General features: G+C 38.5%; 1 protein-coding gene across 2 annotated transcripts in view; it reads right to left on the reverse strand.

Moving 5' to 3' along the window:
- cpne5a (copine Va) overlaps positions 1 to 16240 on the reverse strand; it is a 78618-nt gene extending 62378 nt beyond the window's left edge. For both annotated transcript variants that reach the window (XM_084138853.1, XM_084138852.1), the window contains exons 1-3: positions 15822 to 16240; positions 3472 to 3512; positions 2153 to 2199 (exon numbers count right to left, since the gene is read on the reverse strand). In XM_084138853.1, the coding sequence (XP_083994979.1) occupies positions 2153 to 2199; positions 3472 to 3512; positions 15822 to 15931 (198 nt within the window). In that variant the 5' untranslated portion in view covers positions 15932 to 16240. The remainder of the gene's footprint in view (positions 1 to 2152; positions 2200 to 3471; positions 3513 to 15821) is intronic.
- Positions 16241 to 19959: the final 3719 nt, after the last annotated feature.

Consider the following 19959-nt stretch of genomic DNA (forward strand, 5'->3'; position numbering starts at 1 on the left):
ATGTAATCGCGTGCATCGCTGATGATTATACTGTCCGTGTGTTGAAAAAAACTTCGATTAAACACACTCGCAAAAGCGGAGGCGTTATAGCGTTGCTAGCGGCACTGAGCAGTGTTTTGTCGCTGTGGTGGACACGCACCATTACGTTATAATTTTATAAACTTTTTTAAACCCAGCCATTATAATCACAATGAACACATCCAAAATAAAATATTTAACATATATAACAACTGCAAAGCCTCTAATTCGTAAACAAAACGATTTACGTACTAAATCCAGCAATAACTCCAGCACAATCTGCATATTTTTAAACTCTAAAGACAGACGTCATATCCCGAACCTCACAGCAATTGGCGTTTTCCGCGTTTTTCGCTTGATATTTGCATAAAGTCGAGAACTGCCCAACCTTTTGACGCTCTCAACACTTTATCCGGTCCGCTGTCAATCCCACAATGCACTGCGTGAGCGTGAAGCTCAACTTCCATAGGAATGAATTGAAAACGCTTGCTCCGCTCCGCTCACTCCGTCCCAGTGGACACGCACCGTCAGGGTGCCATTTGGGACAGGGCTATGTAGCCCCGCCCCTTTTCAGCACTGCGCTCGTTGTCTTTTGACTTCCGGCCTGTATTTTCACAGCGTTTTGTGTGTTTATTATTGAACGGCTCGTTTTAAAATCTTTAAGATTAATTAGAATTAATTGAAAACGCCCGCTCCGCTCGCACCATGCCAGTGGACACCCACCGTTAAGGGGTTTTCCCGTGCCATTACATGTTAATCATTTGTTAGTTGCGTCTTGCTTCTCTGTGTTTACAAGTTTCAGTCGTTTCAACATAAAAGTCTTCTCTACTGACTGACTCACTCATAAAGACAGTCTTTGCCGCCATCTATTGGCGAAATAATTTACACTCTTAGAGCACAGCCTCTCATACCTTATTGTTTACATATATATATTAGTACTAATAATTTATTGAACATTGGTGTCTTTTATCAAATTAAATATTTAAAACAAAGCAATAAGAATTGTTTTACTACATTTAAGTGGATTTTGCACATAAAAATACTCTTATCCATGGTAAAATCTCTGTAATGCGTATAACTGAGTGATTTCATTGCTTATTAATGTATAAAGAATTAAATACAAAAAAACAAGAAAAAAGTTAAAAGAAAGTGTAATACAGTAGTGAAACCATGGGCACAATCACTCGGTGAAAGTAAGGTGCTTATGCTGTGTTAGTAACAAAGAGAGAGACACACATATGCCCAAATCTCCTGCTGAGACAGAGAAACGCACAAAGAAAACTCCATCCTTATCAATCCCTTACAGCTTGACTGCCTCTTTTCCACAGCGGTTGGTATTATACCCAAACAAGAGGCATCTTACATGGGCAGAGGCATGGAGAAAGTCTACGCAGCTAATCGGAGTTAGCAACCTGCCCAGTGTTATGTAAGCAGTCGTCTTTCATCATAGGAGAAAGGTGTTCCATCAAAACCCGCTATGAAGGAGGAGGATCGACACCAATTCGGTTTTATTTTGGGTCAAAAAGTTGTTACAGCTCCTCATGCGCACATCGTGACATTTACGACCGCTTTGACGCATTCACGTCAGCCTTGAAAACACCTGCTGGAACAACTGTCACCTGCTAAAAAGGGATTTAATTAAAAGGGTCTCTGTAACACAAACCAAAACTTGCAAAAAAGTACCGCAATGCGATTTTTCATATTCAGGGTCTTTTTTGCAAGCTCGGTGATGGATATGATAGCCCGAGGATGTCCGTTTTTCAGCTGATTGTAATGACCTGCAAAATCCAAAGGCCGAGTCCTCTAGCTCAACACAGCTTAAGTGTGAAAAATCACATTCAATGAGCTGGGAAGCATTACAAATGCCCTGGCCTGTAACTTTTGAGCAAGATCGACTTTAATGCTAATCGCTAGCGGAAAGTGTACAATCATCTTAACAGCCAATCACTAAGGGCCATGGGGACAGATTCATGAATATTCAAACGGAGAATCAATGGGCAGTGATGGGCACCAGAGGACTGTGGAGAGAGTGAAGGGGGCGAGAGACAGAGAGGATATGCAGAGCTGATTAGGGGAAATAAGGGAGTCTCTGTCAGAGCTGATTGTAGGTTTGTTCCTGAATGTGGACACCTACCTCACGCCACTGCTTAGACTCCACTCCCTGAGTGTACAGAACACACACTGAGAAGACGAGAAAGGGAAAAAAAGAGAGAAATCAGAAATCTATTTCATTTTTTTCTTTTTAAAAGCTTTTAGGTTACAGTTACTGTAGATAAATCTCTGAAGAACAGCTTAAAAGCTTGAAGCTAGTTCATGATTAAAACAAATTTTTTGAATCAAATCAACACATTTACCTAAACTAACACTGATTTAATGCTACAAGGTAAGTTAAACAGACCCATGGAAAAGAAACGTCTCAAATGAGATCTCTTTTTAATGTTAATTAAATTGTTTAATTGTTTCTTACAGACAGCAATTAAATTAGACAGAGAACAAATGGAGTTTCCTGCTTACATTTTTCTCCTGAGAAATAGACCTTATCATTTACATTCTTCCAATAAATGGAATGTTTTTAAATTATTTTATACAATTATTTTGAAATTGATACTCTGTACAATGTAATTTGGTGGGTCTATTATTCATTTCTGATTAAGAATTTTAGGAGAAAAATATTAAGATATATTAAGTATCTAAATATTAAGTTAATATTTAACCCTTAAGTTCCATGAAAAAATGAAAAACATTATTTGAATTTGGGTTCTCATATGATTCAACAGAAGGTTAAAAGGTCAACATCTAACTACTGGGTTTTTAAGGGGTCAAGGACATATTAAAAAGAAAGTTTGAAGGACAAATAAACAAGGTAAATTTGAAAATTATTATTTTACACACACACACAGTACTGTGGAACATGAAGGTTAAATGAAACTGAGAATTCTAATAATTTATTAATGTTTAACATCAAGTTTCATTGATGAAAAAGCAACTCTTTTTTTGCAAGGATTAGAATTACAAAGGAGGCCAGACTATTTGACCTATTGCTCTCTATTTCATAATCTCATGTCTTCAGCGAGAGATTTACTGTACACAAGTCCCCATGACTCATGCAGCATTTGTATTCAGGGGGCTGAGTTCATGCTCTGCATATATTAAGCACTTCTGCATTTTTCTTGATAGTGAAGAAAAGCTGTCACATTGTGATGCAAATTCTATGCATGTGTTTTAGGCAACTTGGAGAAATAGCAGAGTAGACAAATTGCAAAGTGTAGAGAGCGTAAGAAAGTCAGAGAGGTGTGTGGAACCTGAAGAGAACCTGAGAACCTGAAAACATTTCAGTGAGGTACGAAGCCTGGGGAGCGAGATTGTATATGTGTGGCAAAAAAAAGAGATTTTAAAGAGATTTTAGGTTAAAAAAACAAGTACTTCAGCCATGGCAAAAATAGAAATACTTACAAGGATCAGACTTGGAGAACGTGTCTCGATCTAACAGGTTTCTGGGGAAACAGGAGAGAAAAAAAGTAAAATTAAGGCCTGATAAACCCTCGGTCACTTCGGTCAAAAAGTTCAGCCATACAATGAATAAAAGGCCTCACAAATAAACCAGATGGAGCTCTCATTTACATGTTATTTCCGAATCCATACATTCTGTTCCATAAGCAGCCATTCAAAATTAAATTTTGTCAATGTCACTGTGTTTTGAAGCAAATTACGCTTCCATCATGATATGAAATAAAGAAGGCATCTCGCTTTTTTTTAATGCATGCACATTGTTTTCCAGTCAAAAATTCTACATTTGGCTCCAGGAACATTAGCAGAGCACAAACACAAAATGGAAGGATCTCTATTCTCAACGCTTCATAAAACACATACAAAAATAAATGAAAAATATGCTCAAAAACTGAATCTTTTGCAGAATGTAACAATTCTGCATCCCATTCAGCTCTTGGCATCTGATCTAATTCTCATAAAATCGATCTTTGAATCAGAGCTGATTGAATCAGAGAGTGATTCTGGCACACAGGTTCAATAGACTCTCTGAGAGTCTGAAGTCACTATAATAGTTGCATGATTATACACATAGAAATTGAGAGGGGCTCAACAAAAACAATCGTTTGATTCAACAGGCTTGAAATCTAATTTCTGTCACAATATCACTGTCAGAGAAACTGGTTTTTGATTAAATTGTAAATGTGGCTCTGGACTATATAATGGCTGTTTGAAAATGAAATTGTTCTCTAATACAGATGACTGTCAGCTACAGGTTGTTAATGTATGCTGTCATATCAAACCTCTAACAGACAAAGACAGGAGAAAAACACTGTCACTTCTCCTGCAAATGAAAACCATTTAAATGAGTCCCTCAATCCTTCACCAGTGGAAAATAGAGCCTTTAATTAATGCGAAAACCAATCATTTAACTCTACCCAAGTAGTGTTTTATAAAAACAAGGAAAAAATCCTCACATAAAAAACAAATAATTGAACTTAAAGTAATTTTTCTGTTCTCGCTGTATTTTAAAGAGGTCCGCATTAAAATATAGGGATGCGCGATATATCGGCCACCATATCGGTATCGGCCGATATATGTTAATTTTTAATGTTAGCGTTATCGGCCTGATAAAAAGATTTGGCCGATATATTAAAGCCAATAATTAATGGATTATTTCCTTCAACTGAGATGTTTCAGATGAGCACTGTTCGCCATGATGGTTCTGAATTGCTTGAAATATGATTGGAATCACTTCAAAAAAGGGAAATACGGTTAAGTGCAACATGTGCAGCACAAGTCTGTCATGTAGGCTACATAAAATTATAATGAGAATATTATAATTGTGTGCTTGGGACATGAATTTGGATTTAGATTTATCCGCCAATATATCGGTTATTGGCTTTCAAATATAAAGAATTATCGATTATCGGTATCGGCCGAAAATCTGCACTACTAAGGGAGAAAAGGGCTACCGTTAAAACACTTCTGGAAAGCCATTATAGTCTGCTGAAATGGGCTTAACTGTCTGAACATATAGAAGCTTTGACAGATCTGTGATGTTCAAACACAGACTATAAATTCAAATTAACTCCTTTAGGCTTTGAGGCAGGACTGCATTCTAAGAGTAATCTTAGAACAGTAGTTTAAATGTCTGAGGTTTGTAAGAAAGGATTCAATTTAGCCATAAAAGACAAGACATTAATTATAGATTTACACATAAATCATTCATCACTGCCTTGCTTGTCATGTCATTTTTTTTCTGAGGTTCACATAGAAATGTTAGTGAAGCTACTAAAGAGACTAATATCAGTCTTAAAGGTACAATGTCTTCTGTGGAATGCAAAAGATGATCTTTAAAATATCTTGTGTTCCACAGAAGAAGAGGGAAAAAAAGACAAACCGAGTTGTCTCAAAAATAAACGCAACAATGGAATTTAATTTAATTTAATTTACCAATTAATGTGCTGTAGGAACTGAGAGCTAATTAGGAAAAAAAAATACTATTTGTCTCCAAACTGAAAAAAGAACCGAGTTCCAAATCAACACTCATGACCCTAAATCAGATGATCTGCCATTTGGGACTAATTGGGACATTTTGAAACTAACTTATTTTTCAACATATAAGACAAAGAACGCTTGTAAGATATAATCCCAACTAGAGAAAGAACACTTAAGAAGTCATGTTTAACTAGACAGGTTTCTGAGACAGCACATCTTGAGTCTCCCAAGGAGTCTCCCATGAGTTTAAACCAAAGCTGGTTTGATTTCCAAGACAGGGACTTTAAGCAGACCTTCTCAAAGACCTCTGGCCTTTCCCTTAAATGCAGGACCAAAATCCACAGACTGCCTTTACACATCAAAATGCATCAGATCATTCCAAAACAATGCTAGAGGGACTTATAATCAAACATTGTTCAACTGCATAACCTATATGTGGCTATTATGATCACAAACTTTTGAATGGTGTATTGGGGGTGAGTCTTGTTTGATATCAGCATGAATGTTTTCTCATTTCTTTAATTATTGTATGAATCAAATCTAAATGTATTGTACTCTTATTATAGGTATCATGTCTAAATTGTACTCTACTTGAGTGGGAGAGTTAAGAGACCATGTGACTAATCAGATAACAAGTAGTTTATGTGAGGTGAGGAGAAATAGTCACACCCCGAACTAAAGACAATGTCTTATTGGTCAGAACTCCTCCAAAGGGTTGGACAGACCTCTGAGTTTAAGACGAAATGACGAGACAGAGATCCGATCAAGATCAGACCTGAAAATGGTTTAAGACCTAATAGCTTCATGCAAGCCATCTGACTACTCTCGTATCACTTGCTTTTCCTACTTTTACTTAGTTTATTTTCTTTCCCATTGAGTCTCGTTTTCTAAGTTTAATTTTAGCTGAAAGCTTCAGTCAACGTCTCTATAGACTTCCCCAGCCTCAAACTTCAAACTTCAGCCACGAGAGAGACTCCGTTTCCATTAATCCGCCAACAAAGGGAATCGCCAGGAAAGGACGGCAAAAATAAATAAAATAAATAAATAAAACAATTAAATTAAATAAAACAAAATGTTCTGGCCGTACAGACTTATAATTGTAGTGTAGTGTTCTATGTTGATGTTTTGACTGATCTGTGTGCTGTAATACATCTCACTTTGAAAGGTGATATTAGCACAGATCAGTTCTTTCTCTTTGCCAAGGAAGTGTTCTGACACTATTGGGCTTGTGATCCAATCTCCATCTCACCCCCGCTCTCCCAGAACCAGTGGCACTGTAATTGGCACCCTCATGCGGGAGAAGCTATTTCAGCCAGAGGGGATCAAAATAGATTCTAAACTCTTCAGCCAATGAATCCTCATTGGTTCAAAGAAGCAGGAAAAAGTAATTCAAGTCGCTATCTGGTTAAGGGGGGCAAAGAGAAATTTCAGAGTACATCTCAGCCAAAAGCCATATTCCTTGAGGTGGAGGAGAGGAAAGGATCATGTCGCTCGTCTGGAATGAAAACTCTTGTAGTCTGGCCATCCTGGCAGGGGTATTACCACCATGACAGACTCTCCGGTCAATGGAGAGTGCTTATCATCATGGCTATTTGATGAACTCTGAACAATACCCAGAGCAGGTCTGAGTACAAACAACACTAGGCGAAACTTATCCCATGAGTCAAAACAAAAGGTTAACATCCTAGGGCTCCATCTAACTGCCACCTAACAGCACATAGGGTACTGGCAATCAAGTGCGTTCTGATAATGTCTCTCACAGGTCCTGTGCCACTTCTAAGACCTAGGAATTCCTGTTATAGTGTTTCATTAAATGTAATATGATCTACAATCCCTCTGTCTTCTACTTGAGAAGTAATTACAGAAGAACAGGAGTGTCAGCATTTTTCCAGCTCGTCAATGAAACACGGTAATTAAATCCTGGCAAGTGCTGTTCATAAACCAGGCATAAATCTACACAAAAACCTCAGGTGACGTTAGAAACCACAGGGCCAATGGTCTCGTTTTGCATGTCTCTCGCTCAAGCTTGTAAATGCAACACTTAATCACCGTTACACAGCACATCCTGATCTATGGCGCTCATTTAAGTTGAATTACCTCTTTATAGGATAAACATGTTGTTTATTTGATTGCAGAGGACAGTAAAAACAATACAACTTGAGTTCAGCGGATCAGATATTAATGAAGTGTCATATAGCACAATAAAAAGGAAAAGTGCTTTCATTTAATTCATTAAAGGTCATTTAAATGGCTAAAGTGATGGTAATATGTGATTAAGTAATTGGAGTGGTAATAATACATTAGCAATACATTTCACAATAGAGGGAATGCATTGACGTCACTTTCCCGCCGGGACACGCCCCCCTCAGCCGGACTGAGTGGCAAAAGAGCCTGCTGCGTGAAGGATTTTCTCCCATCAGGCGGTGAAATTGTTTATGACTACCAACTGAATATTACTTTCTAGCCCCTCCCATTCCGAGGGGGCGTTTTAACTCCTACGGTGGCCGTATTATTTCAAATATGCCGGCAGTCGCGAGTAATCTACCCCTCGCATTCGTCACGGTGCCGAAAAAAACAAGTGCCTCTTTTCAAGATGGAGGCGCAACATGGCTGCCGCCATTCGAGTGGCTCGCTCGTATGTATTCTAAATGGCAGATTCTACGCTTACGAGAATACTTGATTAGTTGGTAGAAGTAATTACACATTAATGAGCACATATCATTTTGAAAGAACAACGTGTTTTTTGCTAAGAATCAACTTAAAAAAGCCCGTTCTCATCCCAAGGCGTCATATACTGACGCTTTTGACATTTCGTCTACATCGAACGCACATGGCACCCTTTAGCGTCAATATGAGACGCAGATAGATATGGGCCAGAAGGCGCCTCCTAGCGGTCTAACCCTAACCCTACCCCAGACCTAAACCTACCCATAACCAAACAAAGCTCTGTGCGTCTCATATTGACGCTAAAGGGTGCCATGTGCGTTCGATGTAGACGAAATGTCAAAAGCGTCAGTATATGATGCCCTAGGATGAGAATGCGTTGAAAATTACACAGTGTAGCTTTAAGGGAAACTGCGAAAATGCGAGTAAAACAAACGATTATCAGTTTAAACTAAAGGTTGGACTCGATGTAGTGTTCCTAGTGTTCTAGATATCCATGGATATTTAAATGCAGCCAGGAATCGTCTTTCCTGACATGTGCATTTCGACATTGGAGAAATACATAAAGCGAATTTGCCTGTGAAACCCTATATAAATACAATAGGTAAGTCTAAATCCGAGTGAACACTCATATCAATGTTATATACAGTAGTACTCAACATTATTTAAATGGTGAATATTATTAGATTTGGATACATTTTTGATAAATTTCACCTGACATGTAGAAAATTTACAGCTTTTGTCATTATTCTCATGTGCATCAGCTGTGTATGGTAGGCCATTTCTATTAATCAGACAATGCAGTTTGCTACAGCATAGTCAACATTTGAAGTGGATCAAAAAAGTTCAAAGTTGTCCTTTAAGACAAGAACGGGTATTGTTCAAAATTCATGTATAACTTCGATGAAAGTTTTTGATCCACTTCTAATGTTGACTTATATATCATCATATCGTCCAGCCCTTAAACTTGTATTTTTTTGTCAGTGTTTATTTAAAAACATCCGATTATGCGTAATAAGCCAACAACACACGTGGTCATGTAAACCGGTTATACTTTTATCAGAGTATGGTCATAAACGGCTTAAACATAAACCTTTTTTTGCCTCTTATTACTCCGATTTCGTGCTGTATGTAAACGCAATAACCTGCTTTATGTCGGCTTATTGAAGTGCGCATGTGTGAAATGTGACAGGATCCTTAGTGCAGATTTAAACACATCCAGACAGAGCGAGCGTTTTGCAGGAAAGGAAGAAGGAAATGTATCACAAACGCAGACTCTTTCATGACCCAGAAAATAATTAAAATGTCCCCTCATCTCGTGCAGCAGAAGTCGAAGTGGTTCAGTCAACACGCTGCATCTGTAACTGCATGAGAGGATACGAGCGCTGACATGTCGCAAGCTTTATTTAACATCACAACCAACATAACAAATGAAATACTCTGAGTCAGATACGCAAATTATTGTTTTGTCGTCACACAGGGGCATGGCCTGATTTATTAATAAAATCATAAAAAGCATCCATGTGTTATGTATGACGATTTTTAAATATATTTTTCACAAAAGGTTAGAGAAATGCAGATTACAATTAGCAGAGGAATTGTTATCAGATAATATTGACTGAAAACCTTTTTTTTTTTTTTTTTTTATTATTAAAATAAGTGATGCCCAAAGCCAAAAACTAACCTCCACGCCAGCTCTACTTGCTACGCTAAACAGTGTTTGCTGGTGGTCCATTTATCAGTGCATTCATGAAGATGTCAACAAAAATGAAAAGTCATTTAAATGTAGTAGTTTTGGAGTAAGCAATTATATTTTAATTAAAGAAAACAAGAAGTAAATAAAAAATTGTCTGCAACAATCAAAACTCCCCCAATCCGGTGATAAAAAAAAACTACTAGTAGTGATGTGAAAATATCAATGCTGATATTTAGCACATCTCAATATAGAGTATTATAAGACTGTCTACTTAATATCTGCAATGCTTTATTTTGATGGTCCCCAAAAAAACATTCTGCTGACTATAGGTATCTTTGCAACTACGTATATGTCTGTCAACCTAATCTAACAGTCTACAGTCTACTAATACTCTACTGAGAGTTAGTTGACATGTAGTTGCAAAGTTACTTATGGTTGGTAGAATAGACAGTGGACCATCAGAATAAAGTGTAACCAAGATCAGAGATGAATAGCACATGTAGACAAGCCTTTTGTCATTCCTAGTATCTTTGTCATATCACACAATCATTCCAAACACCACACAAGAGAATTCTGGGTTTGTGAGACAGCCGTTTTGAGCTCTTTGATTCAACACCATCCTCTGTCAAAACGTAGGCATACCCTCAGTCGCTCTCCGACTAACACATTTATACGCATACTAAATCAGCCAACTCAATTAACAACTGGCCAAGCTCTCATCCAGCTCATCCATCCGTTCAGCAGCTGTTTTTTCCCCTCAACCATCTGTTAGACTTTTCACCATATTAAGTGCTTCCCTCTGCGACATGCAGAGGTCAGACACTCAGTCCCTCCTCCTAAACACTGTTATCTACCAACCCATGATTTTATTTTAATCACATACTGGACATATCGCAGGGCTTGTTTATTCCTTAAGGTTCAAAATTACTGCTTCAGTGTAATATCGGTTGGTTCTTCAAGATGTCAATTATGCCAATCAACCGTACAGACGAAAAAAACACTACAAAAACCGGACAAAGAAATGTGAATAGAGATTGGATGAAAACAATACATAAACTAGGACACACACAATCACTTCTGCAGTAGATTACAGTATGAATACATAATGACTGTAAATATCTGAGCTTCATTCAGCCTCTCACATCTTTTGCCATTGATTCTGCTTCTTTATCACAAGCCAAAGACCTCACCATCTATCCTTTCGCCCCATCATCATCATCGGTGGTCACTCAAGGCAAATATGACTGTCCTCTCTATAGGGTTGTCTACTTGTGTGGGTCTTCAGATGGCTGTAGAGGCCAATTACTGATGGTTGAGCCTTTTTGTCTTTCACCTCGTGAAATTTGTCTCTGCGGCACAGCGGAGTTCTATTTCATGATGTGCAGCACCTTTCTGGACAGATTTCTTCCCGGAGCTCCTGTCCAGTGCAATGTGTTCTCAGTTGCTTGATGTGATGTGACCTTGATCTTTTCCTTGTAACGTTTCTTTTGCCCACCAGTGCAGGTGCAGGGCTCGATGACCTTCCTTCAGCTGGGAGTACAGGATCTGCTTGGGGATATGTGTATTGGACATGCAGATGACATGGCCTGTCCATCGAAGTTGGTACTGCATTATTATAGTGGTGATGCTGGTCATGTTGGCTTCCTTCAAGATGCTGGTGTTCTGCCATTTGTCCTCCCAGCTGATCCTCAGGATCTTTCGTAAGGATCTTTGGTGATTTTGTTCCAGGGCTCTCAGGTAGCTGCTGTGGTCCATGACTTGGCTCCATACAGCAGGGTGGGGAGGACAACAGCTCTGTAGACCAGGATTTTAGTTTAGGCTGTTAACTTAAGTCTCTGACTTTGAAGACTCTTTTCCTGAGTCTTGTGTAGTCTCCACTGGCACAACTCAGGCGATGGTTGACCTCAAGTCGATGTCAGCTTTTGAGGAAAGAAGGCTGCCGAGGTAAGGGAAGTGGTCCACATTTTCAAGGGATATAGGATAGAGGACCTGGGTCTTCTTGATGTTTAAGGTTAGGCCCAGGGCTCTGTACACCTTGGTAAAGACATTCAGGATGCCCTGGAGGTCTTCTGCGGAGTGCGATGCGATGACATTATCGTCCACATAGTGAAGCTCTGTGATGGTGGTGTAGTTGACTTTACTCTTTGCTCAGAGTCTGCCATCAGTTCTGTACATGATTAGAAACCCTGTGGCAGCTCTTCACCAATGAGATGGAGTATGGCAGCAGTGAAGATGGAAAACAGGGTGGGTGCGATGATGCATCCCTGTTTGACCCCCGTTTCAGTTTCCACCATGAAAGGCTCAGACTCTGAGAGACTGACATGCCATCATGTATAAGCCTTAGTATTCTGATATACTTGTCATCCATCCATCCATCCATCCATCCAGTCAATTAATTCACCCATCATCTTTCTACATTTCTCTTTCTCTCAGTCTCACTTTGGATTTACTTGCTTCTTCACCAGTTCAGGTTCAAGTATAGCATCTGTAAAATCAAACCTGATTGTTTTTCATTTCGGTGGCAGAGTATTTCCATCTATGAAGGAAGACATGTTGGAAGCAGGATACATAGGAAGACGTGAATGTCTGCTCTAATATTCACAGATCTGGGGCAAAAGGTACTCTGCTATTCTAGCATATATAATCCAGCAATAAAAGGCACTGGAGCTGAACGGATAGCAAAAAAACAATAACGGCTTACAATACACCACGACTCCATTTGGAATCAAGTCACACGCTGAGAAGGGAGCTGAACCCCAACTGTAAATCATCTCCAGGCTTGCAAATACCCACCAGACAGAGCCCTTCTCAGCAGTGGAGAGTCTAGCAGTAGAGCAGTGCAGAGTGAATGTAGATGCATTCCATGATCTGGTTCCTCACCTGCAAGGTCAACTAAGAGGAGGACGTAGATCTGCAGTGAAACTGAAGCTTGCCAACAACTGCAACTTTATTCCTCCACTTTTACAGAGAGCAACTCATGAAGGATAGTAACAACAGGGACACAGGATTTTTAGCAAGGACATGCATTTCCCTGCAGCAAGACTTAAATTCAAAATTCAATGTTCAGAATTATGTTAAGTTAACCTAAATGTTAGGTTTTATTGGATCTAAAAGCCTCACCAAGGCTGCATTTATTTGATTAAAAAGAGTAAATAATAAAATAGTATTACAATTTAACATAAATGTTTTCCTTTTGAATATACTTTAAAATGTAATTTATTACTGTAAAGGCAAAGCTAAAATTTCCGCATCCATTACTCTTCAGTGTCACATGATCCTTCAGAAATCATTCTAATATGTTGATTTGGTGCAAATAATAATAATAATAGGTAACATTTCTTATTATTATCAATGTTGAAACAGTTGTGCTGCTTAGTGGAAACTGTTCTTTGATTCTTGAATTTAAGTAGTTAAAATGCTCAAGAAAGACCTAAGTATATACTTTATAAGTATATACTCCAAATACTTTTCTTGCCTCTAGACTACTAAAACACAAAACAATCGGAACCCAAAACCCAATTAGTGCCAGACAACTGGATCAATTGCATATCTCACAGCCACAGGACAGCTTTTGTTTGTGATAAGGGTAATCACAGAGTTTCGGGTTTGTCAGGCCAAACTTTCTGCACTCCAATAACATCGGCAGGTTATGAGGGAATCTGGAGGGGGAAGTGAAGTGATTCAATACCATGTCTGCCACAATCCCCTGATAATCAGCCCAAACTAAATCAATTACAGAGAACAAACGCAGGCGATGATTTCCACCACCGCCTCGCAGAGTCTCATCACAAACCTGGAGAGAATTCTGCACTGACAGAGAGGGCCATAATGGTTCAGGGCCAATAGATTTTGTTATTCATTGATTCAATCTCAGAAGCAAGGATGTGGCAAAAATCTAATTCAATTAAAATAATAACAATAATGTACAAATCAATAACTTGATCGCATATTTGATAACACTAATGTTCTTTTTTATCTGTGTTTGAATTATTGCAGTTATGTGGGGGTGTAGAAGCAAGAAGGGTAGAAAAATCATATAAAGGGAATGCTAATGGAATTTCATAATTAGAAATGGGAGCCAATCCTGATGAGATCAGACAAGAATCCTCTAAAAAATTATCTTAGAATCAAATGAGATCATACTGTACAAATTGAAATTCCTACTTTAAGTTTAATCTTTAGTATTTTTTATTCATTAGAATCTTATTTGCACCCATAAGGATTGGATATATGAAAGAAATCCCCTTATATGCATGCATTAGTATTCATTTTTTTTTTTTTTACAAGTAGTATAAAGAAAGAATGAAGAGATAGGTAGGGGGAAAAAAATCAATAATATTTTCTTACATCCATGTGCATGACACTTAAGGCCCTTGTCAAATACATGTCGAGTTCAAATTAAAATGCAATTTATCACTGAAGTCAGATTTTTTGTGTAATGCACAGTACAGTATGTATTGCTTGTATATTGCTATAATCATTTAGTGGATGTAAAAGCTGAAAATTAATTTCAAATCTAAAATCTGGTTCATTAAAAACAGTTAAGATCACATTTAGCTAATGTGATGAAGTCTTGGTCTTAACAGAGAAATTTATTCATCTAACAATCAGACCAAATTACACCCATAATCAGTATTCTCATTGCAGACAGCATGCAATATTAACTTGCAGCTGAGAAGTTGGCGAGTTTATGGTTATTAGCTACTTGAATGTGAAATTGCTCTCATTAAATAGATGGTTTGACTGTCAAGTTGGGAAATTCAGTAAAATCATTTTGTCTAAATTGGACTGGAGCGTGTATAATTGACTATAAGCGACTATTAAAGGCATAGCAGATGCAGAGTACACCAGCCGTATCCATTACACCTCAAGATGATTAAAACCCCAAACCAATAGCCCACCTATCACTCTAAGAAATGAGCCAACTGTGGTCCTGGCTGAAATTCTTTTTCACCACATCTCAGAACCTGTTTTTCCAGTAACAGCAGCATTTCAGTGATGCATTCTTATCAAGACCAACCTCTGCTCTAAAAGTAAAGATGATGTTATAAGCATAAGAAAAGAAAAGAAAAATCGTTCACCCTAAGAAATTGTGTTACATGCAACATATAAACCCCCCTATGCTGTTTTGAATGCTGTATTCATTGACATGAGGACACTGGGTGGGGTTTTTATGCTCCTTCTCATGAATATTCACTGCTTGCTTCAGCACTGCTATGATTTGACTAGTAATACACATTTCGAAAGCCAACAAAGAATAACTGAAGATATATTTCCTCTAACATGCAGTTCTTATAATACAACTAAATACACAAACATGTGACATTTATTATCGATGGAAAGCGAAGATGATATGGGGACGATGATATGCTGGTGGGGACTTGATGTTCAGAGCATCTGACAACTTATGGCATCTCGGTATGGAGACAATTGAACAGCAACGTTAAATGCTTTGGGCAAGTACATACACGCAGCTCACTGGATGTATTAGATATTTACGTTCATATCAATACTGCAGAGCCAGAAAGTCTCGTATCATAATTGTTGCATGTGAACTGCTACTTCTAAAACTATTTTATATATATATAATTCATGGCGGTTAAAATTCATGGCCTGATGCAAAAGGAGAGCATTTCTATGCTTCCCTACAAAACCATCTACATACTGGTGATTCAAAGAACAAAAGCTTAATTTTTCTCAGTTAACAGAACCATAAGAAAATTCAAGAACTTTTTTCTCTAAAGAACCAACCACTCAAGACCACTAATACAAAGTAGACTTGTTTTCTATACAAGAAAATGATTATTTGCTGAAACTAAAAATAAAAACCAAACCTTTTAAGAACTTTTCTCTAGTCAATCACCTGACACTATGGGGTCCATATGAACTATAAACGCCATTAAAATAAAGTGATTTCAACTTGAGTGATCGAATGTAAATTGATTCTATTTCATACCTGCACGAGACGGTGATCTCCACTTTGGTGGCGGGAATATTCCCCGTGATTGGGTCGAACTCGCTCACTGAGGCCATGTCCTCCAGTTTATCCATAACGTCCCCTTCCATTGGCGCGCGGGACAAGAGGACACTCTCGACTTCAAACAGTTTAGCAGTTCGTGGTGCTGCAGTGCTTCCTAAAATCTCACAGCTCCAGGGAGACGCGGGAGCGCGCAGGACCGCAGCAGAGTGTCAGAAAATCAGCGTCTGTGCTGGTCGCGCGCTGGAGAGCGCAGATGCCCTGTGATGCGCTTTATCATAAGATATCAGCAATGTTACAAGAAAAAAAGATGACTACACAACGGGTTTGGTTCGCTAAATGAAAAACTCAAAGAAGAGTGCAAGTGCGCGCCTCTTCTGACAGCGGTGAGATCTCTCTGTCCGTACTGTGTGGAGTGGAAAGTAAAAGAGTAGAACTCCACCCCTCGCGCATTCTTTCACATATCCGTGGCTTTGCGCTCGCTCGGCGCAGCATCACGTTATTGATCCACAGCCACGGCTCATTACTGTCTGAGCTATTTCTCACGGCGGTTAACTTCTGAAATAGCCTACAACCCTCAAACCATTCTGTAAAAACAAGGGGGAGGGGAAATTAATGCATGCTACATTGAAAACCTATAAGTTGGTTAACTGTAAGTTACCACATAGGCTACGGTAAAACAGCCTATAGGCTATACGGTAAAATGCATAGGGCCTATTCTTTCTAAAGAGATATGTCATTTTACAGTAAATTATTTTAAATTACCTAACAACTCACAAACTTACTTTAACAAGGAGATATTTCACAGTAAATATTTTTTTATAAGAAAAAATACAATGTATGGACTGGAAAAGGTGCCTTGCCAAAATTGCCTGCATGAACAATCACATTTCTAGTTCATTTTAACTTTTAACACCAATGGGCAGGATTTAATAGCAAATGTGTTTATTAACTTGACATAGGCCTATACGGAAATGTGAAACAGACAGACAAAAATACTATACCATAATATTTATTATTATAACTACAATAAAAAATACAGTATGTTACAAGTAATAATTACCGACAATTTAACAAAGAAATGTAAAAAAAAAAAATAAAAAAAAATCTACTCTACTTTTTTCTAGGTAACAGAAGCTTTTGTTTATAAGACAATAACTTTATACTTATAACTTAATTGATTCTGAAAATAAGTGGTTTGTTATCAGCAAATATGTCCAAAGAACTAGGATAATTATCACATAAAAAACCCATTTATTTCTAGTGGGAGACAAGAATCTGAGTTTGAGCTGATAAAAAGCACAGCGTGAGACGGCCCACTTAGAGTTCTACATGCTGGAACTGCGTTTCAGCACCACGGCATTGGACAGCTCCACAATCCATTTCTCCACTGATCAGCACTAACACTAATTGCAACAACAACAAAAAATGTACTTGTAAAGACACATTCCCATTTCCCACCATAGGTGCTTGGAGTCAACGTTAATCACTTGTCAGATTTAATTACAGCCACTGTTGTCCACTCTGGCCCAATGGTGGTGACCCATTTCAGCGCTTTTCTCCGCACCTTTTTCCCTCCAAGCCACCCAGTGGGTAATTATGGGTGTTACTAGTGGAGGGCTGTAGTTGACAGCATGTGGCCTGCATTCTGACAGGACAGCATGCTGTCACAGAGATGCAGGCTTCAGCAGGGGGCTGACTGACACAATGATGTTGCACTGGTTTTGTTCATCGAGGCTTTGAAGCTTGGATGGAAGGTGTGTGAAAGTAAAAATAGAAACACTATAAAGAGAGAATGGAGTGAATATAAGACAGAACAAGAACCCTTGAATTACTCTGCTGCTCAGAATGTGTATTTCCTATCAAATGCATCTGTTATTGTTCCTCTTAAAAATGGAGAGACACTTCATTCAGAGTCTTTCCCCTTGATTTGGATCCAATTCCACAGAGGACTTCACAGATTGACATCCAGCCCTGCCTTTTAGTCACACACACTGGTGGATCAGACACAGATGCCTCTTTTCTCACAGCCTCCATTAAATTTCCGTCTCCAAAGATCACTCAAAATAAATCAGAAACCAAATGGAAAACAAGGTGCTGTCGCTGAACCAGCCATTGCTATGTAATTTCATGGCTTCATGCATGGTGGAAACCATAAGACAAGTGGCTTCACTGGTGCTTTCTCAAGCTGAAAACTCTTGTAGCATCTGTCTAGATAGCCATAGTAGGTCAACCCTGACATATCTGCTCACAGACCATGTGCAACCCAATACATATCATTTCATCTATCACTTCCTTAAGAAATACCGGCCGGATATTCTTTATCTTTGACCTCAGGTCATGGAATTCAGCGTGAGGCAGGTGTTTTTAGTTATACAGCCAGTGGGATTGTTAAGGTGACAAGTACAAGGCTGCCCTTTATGTTCACTAAAATTGGAAAAATCCCTTACAATTGAATTTTAAATTTGCGATGTAATGGAAGTAGTGACAGATTTTTCTTTTGAAATGTGACATACATCCAAGTGTATTTTAAGATGTGGGTGATGCACTCGCAAAATGCAATCGATTGTGGAGGGACTGAGTTTAAGCAGATGAAATGACTGGCTGATAGCAGTTTAGCAGTTCATCTGTCTGTTATTTTGCCACAAGCTGATGTAAGCAGCTGTAACGAGATCTATCTCCCCTGAACAGATTATTCCCTCTCTAGATTCCTTCTGGGTTCGGCCACATGTTGCTTCAGTTCAGTGAGGTGAATTCTGTCACCACTGGCTCAACGGATACACAACAGGTTATTTGTTGGTAGTCAAATGGAACTCGGCCCTTAGGCAGGAGTCTGTTTAAGAGTTATATCTTCTCTAAAGCTTTTGACAAATGTCATTTCATTTGAGAGTGACAGGCCTATGAAAAAGCAATAAATTCAGTGTTTCAGCAACAACACAATGTTAGACAGCTTGTTTGAGAATTATTTTCTTTTGGCCTAGAAACTGATAATTCTACCAGAAAGACTCGGGAGGCAAAATGCTGTAACAAGTATACATGTATATATTAACAGTCCAGCAAGCAAATATTATGATATAAAGTTATTTGGCGTAGGCCCCGTCAGTAGCTCGTAAACCGAGTAGGGGTGTAAAGATACACGTATTCGTACTGAACCGTTCTGTGCGAGGCTTTCGGTTCGGTTCGCATTACAAACCGAAAGGTTCGTTGGACCATTTTTCCTGCCGACCAAAATTTCGTTATTTCAAATACAGGCGCGCGACAAGCGCTCTCATAATGTAAGAGACGCTGACGCGACCACGACATTGCCCAACATCAAATGGCAAACGTAATGAAAGCGGAACGAAACTGCGCTATCCTTATTTTGTGCTTCACGGACCGTTTATCAGTTTGGACCAATGCAGCGCGAGCCTATCTTGATCAAGCGACATTGTTACTACACAGCGCTAAGAGATCCAGTAAAGAAAACATTTGAATTCGCCACTGAAGTAATAACATCGCGAGATCTAGTGAGAAGCATTCACATTTCTCTGTAACGTTGCGTCGGTTTTATTTCGACATTATGAATAAAATTGCTGCCCTCAAATGTTAATCTGAAATAAAATAAACCTTTGTTTATTACTACTACAATATTACATTTTATTTTTTTATATAAGGAGCTGTTTTTGTTTTATATGCTCCTAAGAAGAGTCAAGTATAACTCCATCATTGCTCAAAGTAAAAAATGATCATACTTTATGATGTTAGTTTTAATTAAAAAAAATTAAAGGAGAACTCCGGTCAATTTTAACATTGAGCTAATTTTTTTGGAAATTTGGAGTGCTGTCAGTACAAAGAACAACGACAAAAATCGGTGTTGCCTACACCGTGTTATACGACAATCGACTACTATGGACTTTGACCGAAAACAGGAAATAAATACAGGTATGTGCGCTTTTTATTCATATCTTTCACATCTACTGCAGTCAGATTCATCGTGTTCACTCTGAAGGAATCACTCACATTGGCTGTGCACTTGTAATGACACATCAAGGATGTTAAGAGGCTAAAAGCAGGTTTAAAACTTGCCCCATTGAAGTCAACAGGGTGCAAATTTTAAAAAGAGGATAACCCGGTGTAG

The sequence above is a fragment of the Abramis brama genome (assembly GCF_963993115.1).
Source record: "Abramis brama genome assembly, chromosome: 16".
Classification (NCBI taxonomy): domain Eukaryota; kingdom Metazoa; phylum Chordata; class Actinopteri; order Cypriniformes; family Leuciscidae; genus Abramis; species Abramis brama.